Source organism: Helianthus annuus, chromosome 15 (genome assembly GCF_002127325.2).
Source record: "Helianthus annuus cultivar XRQ/B chromosome 15, HanXRQr2.0-SUNRISE, whole genome shotgun sequence".
Lineage (NCBI taxonomy): Eukaryota > Viridiplantae > Streptophyta > Magnoliopsida > Asterales > Asteraceae > Helianthus > Helianthus annuus.
Window position 1 is genome coordinate 69,997,469 of NC_035447.2, and position 15,973 is coordinate 70,013,441.

The 15,973-nt window shown below is 36.1% G+C and overlaps 1 protein-coding gene across 1 annotated transcript; it reads left to right on the plus strand.

Moving 5' to 3' along the window:
- Positions 1 to 8: 8 nt before the first annotated feature.
- On the plus strand, positions 9 to 6,259 carry LOC110913848 (DNA-directed RNA polymerase II subunit RPB2). Its single transcript, XM_022158665.1, has 6 exons — positions 9 to 245; positions 1,309 to 1,524; positions 1,607 to 1,897; positions 1,995 to 2,192; positions 2,272 to 2,367; positions 6,236 to 6,259. Exons 1-6 carry the CDS (start codon positions 9 to 11, stop codon positions 6,257 to 6,259), a joined length of 1,062 nt encoding a protein of 353 aa, XP_022014357.1.
- The last annotated feature ends 9,714 nt before the right edge of the window (positions 6,260 to 15,973 follow it).

Sequence of the window (15,973 nt, forward strand, 5' to 3'; positions counted from 1 at the left end):
TTATGAAGATGGAAGACGATTACGATCAACGGTACAACAACGATGAGGCAGAAGATATAACCCAAGATGATGTTTGGGCAGTTATCAGTTCTTACTTCGAAGAATTAGGGCTTGTTCGTCAACAAATCGACTCGTTTGACCAGTTTATTGATAATACTATGCAACAAGTTGTTGACCAGTCTCCAGATATCGAGATCCGACCCGAATCTCAGCACAATCCGGGTCTCCAGCCGGATTTTGCGGAGGTTTGTTTTGGATCGTATTGAAGAAAGTAGTTGGAAATTGTTTTGACTTACTAAAAATTATACTAACACTAAATTAGGAAAATTTGAAGATACTTTTGAAAGTATTTGATTCAACTGTCTAAATGAGAGTCTAGCTCGAAGAGGCGAGCTCGAAATTGAACGAGGCAGCTCTGTTTGAGCTTGAGCCTCGAAGTTAAACGAGCCAAGCCATGAGCTGAGCTCGGCTTGCTTACCAAATTAGTCGGCTCGGCTCACGTTGTGTCAAATCTAGTTTTTTTTGGTGCTTTCTTCTAGCTAGCTATGAGCCGAGTGGCAAGCTTTTTGAACAACACTAGAAACCTTGTGGTAACATATTGTAGATTTAACTGATGAGTTCTAAAATTTCATCTTTAAAATCTAAATAGCCGAAGCATCTAAGGTTACTTATAATTGTGTCTCGGATTGAAATAGAATAATATGATATTGACAAGGGGACAGATAAACGAACACCACTGACATGTTATCTAGACACTACTGACTAGTCATAAGTCACATGGACAATACGGGCTGTATGACAGGAAGGAAATAGGAATATGGGCGGCTGGGCTGGTATTAAGTGATGAAAAATGGTCATATGAGGACCAAACCATACGCCCATCATGCCCGTCTTTGACTGACAATGAATTGACTTGTGCCCACTAGGTACTAACAAAGCCATTAACATGTGAATGGGCAATACGTGAGGAAATAGCGATACGGGCCGTATTACATGGTGAAAGATGGTCATATAGGCTGTATGAGGACCAAATCATACGCCTGTATTTGACTGGCAATGAAATGACTTGTGACCACTAACAAAGTCATAGGACGTGTATGATCTTTTTTTCACCTTGTAATACAACCCGTATGATGTGACGTGGGTTGGTGTACACTTTTAGCCGTTTAGGGGAGGTGTGTCTTTAACAAAAAAAAATGGTGCTTTTCCCTTTATAGAAGATAACAAACTCAATACTTGAGGCTGTAAACAGAAAAATGCATATGTTCATGTTATGCATTTGATGTATCCATCTTCACTCATTTGCAGTATAAAATCAGCTTCAGTCAGATTTATTTGGGTAAACCAGTGATGACTGAAGCAGATGGTGATACCAAGCCATTGCTTCCAAAGGAAGCAAGGCTGAGAAATCTGACATATTCTGCACCATTGTATGTCGATGTATCAAAAAAGGCTATAAAGAAAGGCCATGATGGTGAACAAGTCACTGAAGCTCAAGATTTTGCTAAAGTCTTCATTGGAAAGGTACTTAAAAATTGAAATGAATTAGTCAACATCTTGAAGTCTAAATGGGTTGACTTAGTTAATAGTTTATCACAAATTTCAGGTTCCAATTATGTTACGGTCAGAGTACTGTACGCTATATCAGAATTCCGAACAGGACTTGACCGAGCTTGGAGAGTGTCCATATGATCAAGGTGGATATTTCATCGTCAATGGGACTGAAAAGGTTCTAATTGCTCAAGAGAAAATGAGCACCAATCATGTCTATGTGTTTAAAAAGACACAACCGAACAAATATGACTATGTGGCAGAGGTCCGTTCAATGCCAGAATCTCAAAACAGGCCACCTAGTACCATGTTTGTCCGCATGCTTTCCAGGACCAGTGCCAAAGGGGTATGCTACATCAGTCGGTTACTAAATGTTTTGTTACCTTTCATATAACAGTCTTGAATGTATTATACTGTTAACTGTATATATTTTGAAATTGCAGGGTTCTTCAGGTCAATGTATTCGTGCTACACTTCCATATATTCGAACTGAGATTCCTATCGCTATTGTGTTTCGAGCATTGGGATTTGTTGATGACAAAGTTATATTACAACACATATGTTATGATTTTGCCGATACTCAAATGATGGAGTTACTGCGGCCTTCATTGGAAGAAGCATTTGTCATACAAAATCAGCAAGTATGCTTTATCTTCCTTTTTTATGTGTGAACGATTTCGTGATCATCGTATATAGTAGGTCATCAATCTCTAATTGCAGGTGGCCTTAGAGTACATCGGAAAAAGAGGGGCCACTGTTGGTCTTACAAAAGAAAAGAGAATAAAGTATGATTTTCGTTATGTTTTAGATAATCAGGTCTTAATTATTGTTTTACCTTTAGTATGTAATAAGTGCTATACGTATGTAAATTTTTTTTTATTAAAATTAATAATCAAAAGACAAATAATATTGTTTTTTTTTATAAAAATTAATAATCAAAAGACAAAAAATAAAAGATAAGTTGTTATAATTGTAAAGTATGTTTATTTTATTGGTTAAATTATAAAGTATAATTTTATTCTTTAAAGTTCATAACCTTTTTTAAATATCCACACAGTACTCATCCATGGGCGGACCTACATTAAGCACAGGGTGGGCGGGCGCACCCCTTGAAAAAACAAATTTAGTGTATTTTTTAGGCAAAAAACTTGACCGCACCCCCTGAAAATATGCTTGAACCACTCATCCGCACCCCCAGCAAATAATTTCTGGATCCGCCACTGTACTCATCCAATAAAATTTAAGTTTAAAATTTTCGTTTTTATAAAAATAAAAAATAGTATTTGACTCGTAAGTACATTTTAGACCTTTAACTTAAATTGTTAAATTTCGTTTTTTTTACAGATATAAAAATTATATTTTAATAAAATTTCAAGAACTGTTTTAATAAAAAAAGGATGTTAAGAGTTTATATCTTTATTAACTTTATATCATACTAAGTTTAGATTTTTAGTTCCCAACTAATCTTATCTATTGTCTACTTTTAACTAATAATCCCTAAAAATATGCAACACGATCTACTATGTATCTAGTCAAGTTGCTAAAGAATTCGTTTGAAACTGACTAATATTATCTATAACAATATAGTTAACTTATAATTCCTAAAAATTTGCAACACAATTTAGCACTTATCTAGTAAGGATTGTAAATTTCTGAAGTATTTTATTTATATTACTTGTTACAGAAATGTTTATAAAAGAATTATTTTTTTATAAAAACAAAATGTTTTGTTTATAAATAAAGTAAAAAATTGTTATACACATGTAAAGTTTCGTTTTTTAATAAAAAAATAACATTCAAATGACAAAAAATAAAAGATAAGTGGTTGTAAAGTAAGTTTATTTTGTTGGTTAAATGATAAAGTTTATAATTTTATTCTTTAAAGTTCATAACTTTTTTTAAATATCCACATGGTACTCATCCAATAAACTTTAAGTTTAAAATTTTTATTTCTATAAAAAATAGTAGTTGACTCGTAAGTACATTTTACACCTTTAACTTTAATTGTTAAATTTCGTTTATCTATATATATATATATATAGGGTAGGGATATGGTAAAAAGTGTCTAAAATGTAAGAAGGGTAAGAAGTGCTTTAAACCATTGGATATTTGATCTAATGGTTGAGATCAATAGGGTATAAAATGTAAATTGTGTTTTAATTAGAAGGACCTTATGTAAAAATTGAAGGGCAATAGTGACTTTTCCAACGTTTCAAAATATGGTAACCGTTTCAAAACCCCCATCAACCTTCCTAAAGATCAGCGAATTATATGGTAACCAGCGAATTATATGGTAACCGTCATCAATCTCCAAAAAATCAACGAATTTCTTCATACTTTATCATAAATAGATCTATAATCAGATTCATGGCGTGCTGTTTTAAAAAACTGGATAAATTGACTATAATTCAGGTCATGGTGTTTTATGTGTTTTATCTGGAGACATTGTTCATGTCGTGGTGTTTTATACGCTTATGATTCAAGTCATGGTGTTTTATCTGGAGACATTGTTCATGGCGTAGTGTTTTATCAATAGAAAACGTTCACAGATTTTAAAACACCATGACTATGATTCAAGTCATGGTGTTTTATCTGGAGACATTGTTCATGGCGTGGTGTTTTAAAACATCTATGATTCAAGTCATGGTGTTTTATCAGGAGACATTGTTCATGGCGGGGTGTTTTATCAATACAAAAACATCCCCAGATTTTAAAACACCATGACTATGATTCAAGTCATGGTGTTTTATCTGTAGACATTGTTCATGGTGTAGTGTTTTAAACATCTATGATTCAAGTCATGGTGTTTTATATGGAGACATTGTATAATCAGATTCATGGCGTGGTGTTTTAAAATAACTGGATAAATTGACAATGATTCAAGTCATGGTGTTTTATCTAGAATCCAGAAAACATTGTATTGTGATTACATCCATGGTGTTTTAACATCTAGACAATCAAAATACAAAACATTCCCATATTTTAAAACACCATGACCATGATTCAAGTCACGATCAGAAATGAGGATGACGAAGATGAAAGACGATGACGGTGAATGATTTGTGGAGACGAAAGAAATTGGTGACGGTGATCGGAGATGCATGTGTGTTCAAATCGGAGAAGATGACGTGAAGATGATGATGAAATAATCAATCCCTAAAAATTCTCATGGCCAGTTTTTTTTTCCAGTTATATTGTAAATTAATTAAATGACAAAAATGTACAATTACTAATCTACCCTTTTGAATTAATTAAGAGGAGGGACACTTGTCATTCCAAGATTATTTCTTACACTTCTTACAAAAGATGGACTTTTTACAGGATCATTTACCTATATATATATATAATTTATATTTTTATAAAATTTTAAAAACAGTTTTTATAAAAAAATAGGATGTTAAGAGTTTATATCTTTATTAACTTTATATCTTAATAAGTTCAGTTTTTTAGTTTAACTTTAAAGTTTATTACTTTATTATTTTTTAATTAAAAAATATAAATTATTAGATTAATATTCAAGAATAACTGTAATATTTTATAATTTCAGCTTTACTATATCTAACTGCAATATCTATTTATTGCAACTTTAGGAATGTTAACTTATATAAGTTCAGATGACTTGTAAATTTAGGATACTAACTTTATTTTAAACTTGATTAATATGGTCAATAACTGTATTATATTAACATCAAAAATAAAGTTCAAATATAAAATAACTTTATTCATACGTCTAGATCAAACATAACAACTGAAAATAAAAAAAAATAAAAACACTTGATAGATTTCATATTAGACTGCATGAAATCTGTTCCACTTCTGAATTGACACTCGAGGTATTTTTAATCGGGTTTTCTGGTTTGTGCTTGAATCGGCAGTATCTTCTAATTCCTCTTCTTTGTCATTGTCCTTAGAATCGTCTAAATTAATAACCTCACTCCGTTTCCATTCAGAGAGTCTCCTGAATCTCTTCATTTGAGTCTTAAACTTCTGATCCTTAAAAAGGACAAAAATTGAATACAAAAATAAAAAAAAAAAGATTAAATAAACCCTAAAATTACCTCTTCACTAAATTCACGTTGAAGATTAGACTTGTATGGACTAAACATTGCACCATAAGAAATAATATCAACACTTTTATCACCATCATCCTGCAATAAAAAAACACATATAATAAAATAACGAACATGTTAATATGAAAGATATACACAAAAATAATACTTAAAAATCAATACTAAGCTTGTTCGACAACTGGGTTGTTTAAATTGGCATGTTAATCATGCAACTGAATCTGAAAAATTAAATAAGTTAACATTCACTTAAAAGTAAATAAAAGAAAACAATTATTCACTGCTGCAACAGAACTGACCTTAGAATTTTCAATCTCGCATACTTGGTTTTTCGCAACAATTGAATTCAAAAATGGATCCATTTTTTTAAACTTTGTTTAGCAATAGATATAGAGTGTCATGCTATGTATTTATAGTAGTAACCATAGAAGTACATAAGGGTTTAATTTTAGATTTGCCACCCCTTTATTTAGGAAGTTTGTTATGGTTAGTTTTAAGTTTTTATAAGATATATCTAAGTATAGACATTAGACAATTTTAATAAAATTAAATGTGACACATAATATCTTCATTTTATGTTACGGTACTTTTAATTCTTTTTGTTTTTGTTTGCATAGATGGAACCCATCTTTATAGATTAGGTGTATTAGATCACAAGTATTAATTATTTGTACATTAAAGCAATATCGACTTGTACCTTTTAATCCGTGCGTCGATATTGAACAAAACAACTACCAAAACGTCGACAAAAATGTGTAGGTGGTCATGCTATCTTTGGATTTTTTTAAACAATATAGTTTATAAGATACGTCAAGAATACGTTAAAAAATATAAGTTTGTTGTGAATGGGTGAATTGTAACTAATTATCTATAATTTTGTTAAAAGCTTAGGGATCTAAGTGTAATAAGTTTAGGGGCTAAAAAATAAATAGCGTTTAAAAGACCAAACTACCCTCATTTTAGTGGTCTTTCTATAAATAAAAGGGGTGAAAAGTTCTTATTTTTTGGGTATCTTAAAATACCCTTCACTCATGCATTATAATATGGTATAGATAGACATACAATCATGAAATAAGCATACAATCATGAAATAAGCATACCAAATCACAATAACAGTAGCAGATGCTTCCCATATGTGAATAAACTACAATTTACAACTTGTTTCTACAATTAATGGAGTCGTGAACCACGTAATATAGATATAGATATCCTTCTTTTGCTACTCTCTACACAATTACTACTTTCCTCTTGCTCATCACACCATTTTAAGCACCTTTACACTTCTACCCAAATTGGCAGTGACAATCATATTTGATTTCTCCCTCCAGCAAACACTTGAAACAAACTGAGCATTGCTATTATCACCACAGATCACATCGCTACATCCAAATTTGTAGAAGGTGATAGACATCAAGAAACTTTTGTGATAGGCAAAAACCTAAAAAGAAAAGAAAAAACCTTAGTTATAGGCCCAACTTATAGGATAGTGCTTACTTACTAAATGATTGTGGCCACATGCTATGTATCCATCTAGAACAGATAATCCAACAAAGTTCTGAGCACGCTTAAAAGGAAATCGTCAACAAACTCATTTGATAAAAAAAATCATTAATAAAGATGTTAAATGCTTGAAATGGGTGTCTACCCTTTCATTGATGTGACCTCTGTAGGTCATGCAGCAAGCATCAGTTGAGGCCCCCTCTAAGCTGGTTTTTTTTAAGGTCCCAAAGCTTTAATCGTAAATACCCTTTGCAGCCTCGTATATACCCCTATGCATAATCACATCAAGTCCCTAAACAATACAACAATTTAATAAACATACATAAAATTAAACAACATATAGCTTATATAACGGATATTCAAGAAAGTTGTACCTCGAACTGAATAGGTTTAAAAAGAAGATTAGCTTGCCATGATGCAAGTGATTCGGAGCCAAAACGTTGTTTCTAACTTTGTTTTAACCCAAAACACTGTTTCTAACACTATTTTATTTTCTAACATCCGTTTTAACCCAAAACACTATTTCTAACATCCGTTTTAACCCAAAACACTGTTTCGAACATGTGTTTTAACCCAACAATGGTTTCAAACAGTAGTTAAAACACTGTTTCTAACATCTGTTTTAACCCAACAATGGTTTCAAACACTGTTTTAATTTCTAACATTTGTTTTAACCCAAATGCCACCCAATGTTTCAGACATCTATTTTCATCCATCTGTTGACCCAACATTGGTTTCAAAAAACTGTTTTAACCTAACAGTGGTTTCAAACACTGTTTTATTTTCTAATATCCGTTTTAACCCAAATGCCACCCAACAGTGATTTCAAACATCTGATTTCATCCATCTGTTGACCCAACAGTGGTTTCAAAAAACTGTTTTAACCTAACAGTGGTTTCAAACATTGTTTTATTTTCTAATAGTTTTACAACAGATGTTGGTTCGTGCATTCTAGACTGGGATGTGGTCACATTTAATGCTAAATTGATGGTTGGTCACATTTCATCGAAACGTCTAACTTTTTTGTCAAAATCGTCCCTGAGATTTTGGAACTTTTGTCATTTTCATCCAAATGTTTGACGGAAAAATAAAGCAATTTGAAAGTTTGGATGAAAATGGCAAAAAGTCTCAAAAGTGAAGGACAATATGGTACAAAAAATGTTATTTTGGATGAAACTGACAAATGTACCCAAACCTCAGGGGCGATTTTGGCAATAACTTCTTGTAAGCAAACGACGTTAGTTTTTATTTTTGTTTCTTAAGTTTGGCAAAAAAGACGGGTTGTTTCGGGTTATGTTCTAGATAAATTTAGTTTGGGTCAAAATGTGATGTTTTAAGAATATGCATCAATATAGAAATTTTGCTTTTAACCTTTGCAATTCTATTCTATTTATAGCGAAGACTGAGTCACCAGTGGAAATGACACCGACAATCTAGTTAGAACGTGGGGTATAGTGGGGTAGGGGTTTGGGGTATGGGTTGACACGTGGACTTCGAGGGACACCGCTGGTCAATTGCATGTTAGGTCGGTATGGCGGGGCGTGGCTAGCCCACGTGGGTTGGCCACGTGTTATGGTTTTGGCTTCACCAAACGGTTGTTTTTTAAATTTAAATCCTAGCCACCTATAGCCTAGCCAACCCAGCCAATGAGAGCCGGCCACGGAAGACCGCTAGGCCCGCCCAACGCCCGGGCTGAAACCCCCGCCCAAGTGGCCACGCCGAAACCCAAACCCACCCGGAGTTGTGACTTGGACGTTTGTACCCAACCCATGCCCCAACCCCCGCCCCATACCCCTAGTCTTATAGACAAGCATTTATCGTATAGAAATTTTGCTTTTAAAATATTTTATTTTTGTGGAAGAGTTTGCAATGTTAGGGTGAAGGGGGTACCCATCTAATGAGGTGAGGGGAAACTTTTTTTAACCCAATCATACGTTGCCATGTCATTTCCCCTTTATAACTTCCCTCTTGTCCAAAAACGTACGGGGTGCACCCCTCTTAGGGGAATTGTTTTTTTATTCAAAAAAAATTGATTGGTTGAAAATGAGGGTGGCCCCACCATCTCCTCTCACCTTCTTCGGTGAACACTCCCCTCACACCCTCCCCGATTTGCCTCCCCTCTTGGATGGCGACACTTTCCCGCACGGCAAAAATGGTCCCCGAAGGGAGTCCCCGAGGGTGCCCCGGGTGCCCTTAAGAACATTTGAAGCTAAGAATAAGCACGTCATAGTCGATGAAACTTTGAAATATAAAAGAACAAAAATATTTACGGCTAGTATTGAAGCCTGCGTTTCGCGACGGGGTTGTAGAAAAGTATTGGCGAGTATATATTTGTTACATGATATATCGATGGGTTATTATGGACCATGTGGGCTTTAATCTAAACGTAATAAAATTAAACAATCAACATGGTTAAGTAAATATGTCTAGAGTTAAATGTTAGCTTTAATCTAAACGGAGGTAAAATTAAGCAAACAACACAATTAAGTAAAACAAATAATAAGTAAAATGGAAAAGAATCAAACTTATAAAAAGATAAGGGAAAAGAACAAAAATTTGTTACAAAATGAACTTTGTTAAACTTTAAGGGACGTATGTACGGTAACTCTATAAAAAATTTGGGGTTGAAACGTAAATCGTTTATTGAAAAAAGAAATATTACACTTCCACATATTAGACAATTATTGATATAATTTAGTATTAGAAGGGTGCAATGTGAATTTATGTAATCTATTTATTCTCCTGTATATCATCGTACTAAGAAATACAAATCATTATCACATTACTAAGTTTATCTTGGTATCAGAGCAGATCCTTCTCAACCCTAACTGCCGTCACTCACAATATACTTCTAAACCCTAACAGCCGTCACTCACAATTCCGGCCCTCTTTTCTTTTTCTGATCAGCTTCTTTTGGCTAACAATGGCCTTGCTCGTTGCTTTTTCAACAACAGAAAAAACATCTCACAATTCCCATAAGTTCGGGTTTACATTATCCCCAACAAATTATGGTTTTTGGAAGACAATGATTACCCCCTTCCTTCAAACAAATAATCTAATTGGCTATGTTGATGGAACAATTCGTTGTCCATCAGAAACCATTGATCAGACAACCGGCTCATCAGACAAAGACGCACCACGGGCACCACAGCCAAATCCTAACTATGCAACATGGGTGGCTAATGATGCTCATGTTCGCATGTTGCTTATTTCCACCATATCAGAAGCCTCGTTTCAGCACGTTCAAGGTAATACATCCCGAGATCTCTGGCTTTCATTAGAACGTGCCTATGCACCGCATACATCATCTAGAGAATACACCCTCAAGACTCAACTTTTGAAGATAGAGATGAAGGGTGATGAAACTGCATCTTCATATCTTAATAGAGCACAAGAATATGCTGATGCTCTCGCCAATATTGGCGAACCTTTTAGAGAAAAAGACCTGGTTATGCTGGTGATTTCTGGTCTTCGTGAAGAATACAACAGTTTAAAATCTACTCTCCTTACTCGTCTCCCAACAGCCTTCGCTGATCTTCACGGGATTCTCTCTGACCATGATTACATGATAAAGAAATCTGCCCCTGTTATTTCAGCACCACAAGCCTTCACGGCTGTTTCTTCAAGAAGCCAGGCACCAGCAGTAGGTGCACCTCAACCGGATGCAATACAAGCCATCCAGCAGCTTGTCTCACAGCTGGGTTTTCAACTACAGCCAACTACTCAGCAATCACAGGCATTTTATACTTCCTATTCCCAGAATTCCCGCGGCCGTGGGCGTTCCTCCAACAATCGTCGGGGCCGTGGGTCTTCTAATCGTTTTACAGGTGGGAATAGAAGTCAGTTCAGTTGGGCTTCAAACCAGAACACTGTGTATGGAACGTGCAATAGGTGTGGCATTGGACATCTTCCATCACAATGTCCTAATCGTGACCCAGCCACCCTCAGACCAAGACATCAGCCTTCAGCTAATTATGCAGATTATCATTCACAGACATCCACATCATGGCTTCCTGACACCGGTTCTAACAGCCATGCAACACCAGAACTCTCCGGTCTTGATCATGCTGAACCCTACTATGGTGAGGAGGCACTACATGTTGGCAATGGTAAGGCCTTACCTATTCTTCACATTGGTACCACTCGGTTCTATTCACCAAACAAAACCTTTTCACTTTCTCATATACTCCATGTCCCACAAATTAAAAAAAATCTCCTTTCAGTTTAGAAATTTTGCCATGATAATCATGTATTCTTTGAATTTCATGATACTTTTTTTTCTGTGAAGGACAAGTTTACACGCACTACCCTCCTCACGGGTCCAAGTGAAAACGGGTTGTACTCCATTCGTCTTCCGCAAATTCAACCCATTTCGAGAGTTGCTTACACAACCGTTCGTGCTTCTGTTCACACATGGCATCAACGGCTTGGTCATCCTCATCCACAGCTTTTGCATTCTATGCTATCAAAACAATGTCTTCCTGTTTTAAATAATAGTTCGAGTTCTCCTTGTAATGCTTGTCATGTTGGGAAATCCTCGAAACTACATTTGTCACCTTCAAATTTTAGAAGTAATAATATTTTGGATTTGGTTATTTGTGATGTTTGGGGTCCAGCCCCTGTTACTTCTTGTGATGGTCATCATTATTTTTTATTGTGTGTTGATCACTTTTCACGTTATATGTGGATATTTCCTTTGAAACAAAAATCAGAAGTCTATGCTACTTTTAAACAATTTATTGTGATGGTTGAACGCCAGTTTCAAACCAAACTAAAATCCGTGCAGTCTGATTGGGGAGGAGAGTTTCGAAATCTCTCAGCCTTTCTCTCTTCCCTTGGAATCATTCACCGTCGCTCATGTCCTCATACTAGTGAGCAAAATGGGTTTGTTGAACGGCGCCATCGGCATGTGGTTGAAACCGGTCTCGCGTTACTTGCCCAATCAGGTGTTCCTTCGCGTTTTTGGCATTTTGCTTATGATACAGCTGTTTACTTAATCAATCGGATGCCATCTCGCACCTCCTCAAACATCTCACCTTTTGAGCATGTTTTCAACCATACACCTGATTACTCTTTTTTACGGGTTTTTGGATCCCAATGTTACCCCCACATTCGACCGTACAATAAGCACAAAATGGACTTTCGGTCTATACCTTGCGTGTTTCTCGGGTATAGTCCTACCCATCATGGTTATCGTTGTTTGGATCCGACATCCGATCGCATCTATATTGCTCGCCATGTTCGTTTTACAGAACAATATTTTCCTTTTCTTAAGCCATCTTCACCACCATCTAAACCTCCCACACCAGATCCTTATGTATCGAGTTACCCTTCCCCTCCTATTCCTACCAGCCCTTCTACTACTACTACTACTACTACTCCTACTACTACCTCATCAATTACACCTCCTTCTAGCCCTCGTGCTTCCACACCAACTGGTACTCTCCAACCTGAAACCCCGCTACCTGGTCACACTCAAACCGCCACCTCATCACCTGCTAACACCCAAACTCACACCCCATCACCTGTTCATGAACAAACCCACACCCCTTCCACCACTTTTCGTACCTATAGCTGTCGGTCAAAAGTAAATCAAACGGACCAGGCCCCTCCTATTCCACCTCCCCGTAATCGCCCTGCCAATCTTAGGCCCAACCCTAAAACACGGGTTCCTTACAACCCCTCGGCTTATCATGCCTCTACCACCGTGTCCGACAGTGAACCTACCAGTTTTACCATTGCTAACAAATCTCCTCAGTGGAGAAGTGCTATGGCTGAGGAATATGCAGCCCTTATTCGTAATGGCACGTGGTCTCTAGTTCCTCCAGTCTCAAATGCCAATGTGGTTGACTGCAAGTGGGTGTACAAAATTAAGCGTGATCAAACTGGTGCTATTCAACGATACAAAGCACGTCTGGTAGCCAAGGGGTTTAATCAGCAACCAGGGGTCGACTATCATGAGACCTTCAGTCCTGTTGTAAAGTCCACTACTATACGTACGGTTCTTTCTCTTGCTGTAACACGTAAGTGGGCCCTACGCCAACTAGATGTTCAGAATGCCTTTTTGCATGGTGACTTAAAGGAGACAGTTTATTTGCGCCAGCCTCCTGGTTTCATTGATCCACACAAACCCGATCATGTCTGCTTGCTTCACAAATCTTTATATGGGCTTAAACAAGCCCCACGGGCATGGTTTCATAGATTATCAGAGGCGCTACACTCCCTTGGATTCAAAGGATCTAAAACTGATCCTTCTCTCTTCATATATTCAGCTAAGGGCACTATTTTGTACATGCTGGTATATGTTGATGACATAATTTTAACTGGCAACAATCCTAGTGCTATTGATCGGGTTATTCACAGTTTGAGTCAGACTTTTGCTATTCAAGATTTGGGTTCTCTTTCATACTTTTTGGGTATTGAGGTTGTTTGTAAAGGCCCGGATATGATTCTGTCTCAAAAGAAGTACATCTTGGAACTCCTTCAACGGGCCGGTCTCTCTCAGGCAAAACCGGTTACATCCCCGATTACAACCACTGCTAACTTGTCTCTTGGCGACAGTCCTTTGTTTGACAATCCAGTTAGATATCGGCAAATTGTCGGTGCTCTTCAGTATGTGACTTTATCACGCCCCGACATCACCTTTGCGATAAACAAAGTTTGCCAGTTCATGCATTCTCCAACTGAAAATCACTGGTCCGCTGTTAAACGAATTCTTCGTTATCTTCAGGGCACCTCAAACTATGGTCTCCTAATTACACAGGCATCTACCTCTATTCTTCATGCATACACGGATGCTCATTCTCCGTCTCTTAATGCCTTCTCGGATGCTGACTGGGCTGGTTGTCCTGACGACCGTCGATCCACCGGGGGATATGCTATCTACCTTGGTTCCAATCTTATATCGTGGTCTGCTAGAAAACAACGGACTGTATCTCGGTCGTCGACAGAATCTGAGTACAAAGCTTTAGCCGACACTGTGGCTGAACTTACCTGGCTTGAAGCTCTTCTACATGAACTTGAGGTTCCCATGAAGTCGGCTCCTGTTTTATGGTGTGATAACTTAGGAGCCACATATCTATCAGCCAATCCCGTATTTCATGCTCGGACAAAGCATGTAGAGGTTGATTTTCACTTTGTCAGAGAAAAGGTTGCTGAAGGAAAACTCTCAGTACAGTTCATCTCTACTGATGACCAGATCGCAGACATCTTTACTAAACCACTGTCATCACAACGATTTGCTCATCTTCGGTCCAAGCTACAGGTCGCTACCCGGCCTTAGCTTGCGGGGGAATATTAGACAATTATTGATATAATTTAGTATTAGATGGGTGCAATGTGAATTTATGTAATCTATTTATTCTCCTGTATATCATCGTACTAAGAAATACAAATCATTATCACATTACCAAGTTTATCTCCACATAATAAATATATTAAAAATCACGGGTATACGTAAATCGTTTATAAAATAGTATTAGAACTCAGATATCATTTAATAACTTTCTTAACATTTTGGGTTAGAAATGTTAATTGATTAAAAAACAACAATATAGGGTTAGAAATATAGTAGCTCTATATGATTATTATAAATTAAATTCAAAGTGAACCAAATAAATTTAACAACTGTTCATAATCTATTTTGTTAGTATATAGAATTGGGCCAAACCGGTATTGTTTTAGCATGCCTCGGTTATAGATCAGTTCGACGGGTCCAAATCGATTTTTTTACACCGGGATGACACTTTACAACCATACTATTAAAGTTAAATCTTGTCAACGCAACCCTAAGGCTCGATATAAACTTCGGGCATGACAACCGGTTCAAGCTTTCGTTATTTGAAAAAATTCTTAACTACTCGTATTGGTGGTATGTTAATAGGAATAAAAAGTTGAATATTAGTTGAGTGGCGTGGATTCAGAATCCTCTTCTTGTAATGTAACTATGGTCAGGGGCAGACCCATATATGGTGGGTCGGGGTCCCCGGACCCCAATGTTTTCTAAAAATTTAGTAGAATCGGTATGTTAATTTTCTTAAGGACCACATAAAAATAATTAGTTGGACCCCATAATAACAAAAGCAAGACTGATGTAGTGGCAAATCCCTTGTTTTCCAACTAAAAGGTCCCAGGTTTAATCTTTAATTCTTCCGATTTTTAATTTTTCTAAGCAACCCCTCATGACATTGAAGGTTTCGTATTTTTGAATAATCCTAGGAGATTTAATTCTGCTATTATTGTTTATTCTTATTGGGAACTCACATTATTTGTTGGAAAAGTTTACACACCTTTACTGTAAAAAAGTATCTTTTTCTAGTTTACACCTTTGTTGGAAAAGTAAGGCAACACTGCACACATCAAGGTGGTAATTCTGGTTTGAAGATGATGTATCTTTTTCTGTAAAAAAAAGTTTGAAATTTTTGAAAAGAAAGATAGACGATAAAAAATTGTTAGATATGCAAATACAAAAGTTTGGCCAAACATTTTAGTGAGGTAACCATCGAATTACTTAAGTATAGTAGTTTTAGCCTAGAAGATAATTTTAGTGCATCTAATGTTCAAAAGGTCTTAAGGTTGACAGAGTTGTATCCGTTTGATTTTCGTAGGGAACAACTTTAAATATTTGTAATGTTTTTTTTTTCGTTTCCAATGACATCGTGTATTTTTATTGTATGTATTCTAATGAGTAATGATCATATAGTTTTATTTGATATCGTATTTTATTAATGAGTAATAATGATCACATAGTTTTCTTTGATATCGTAGTTTATTATGTTTCTCATCCCGCCCCGCCCAAACTAAACGGCGACCGACCCGAAATTGGTTGTGAAAATTCTTAACACAAAAAAGCGGAC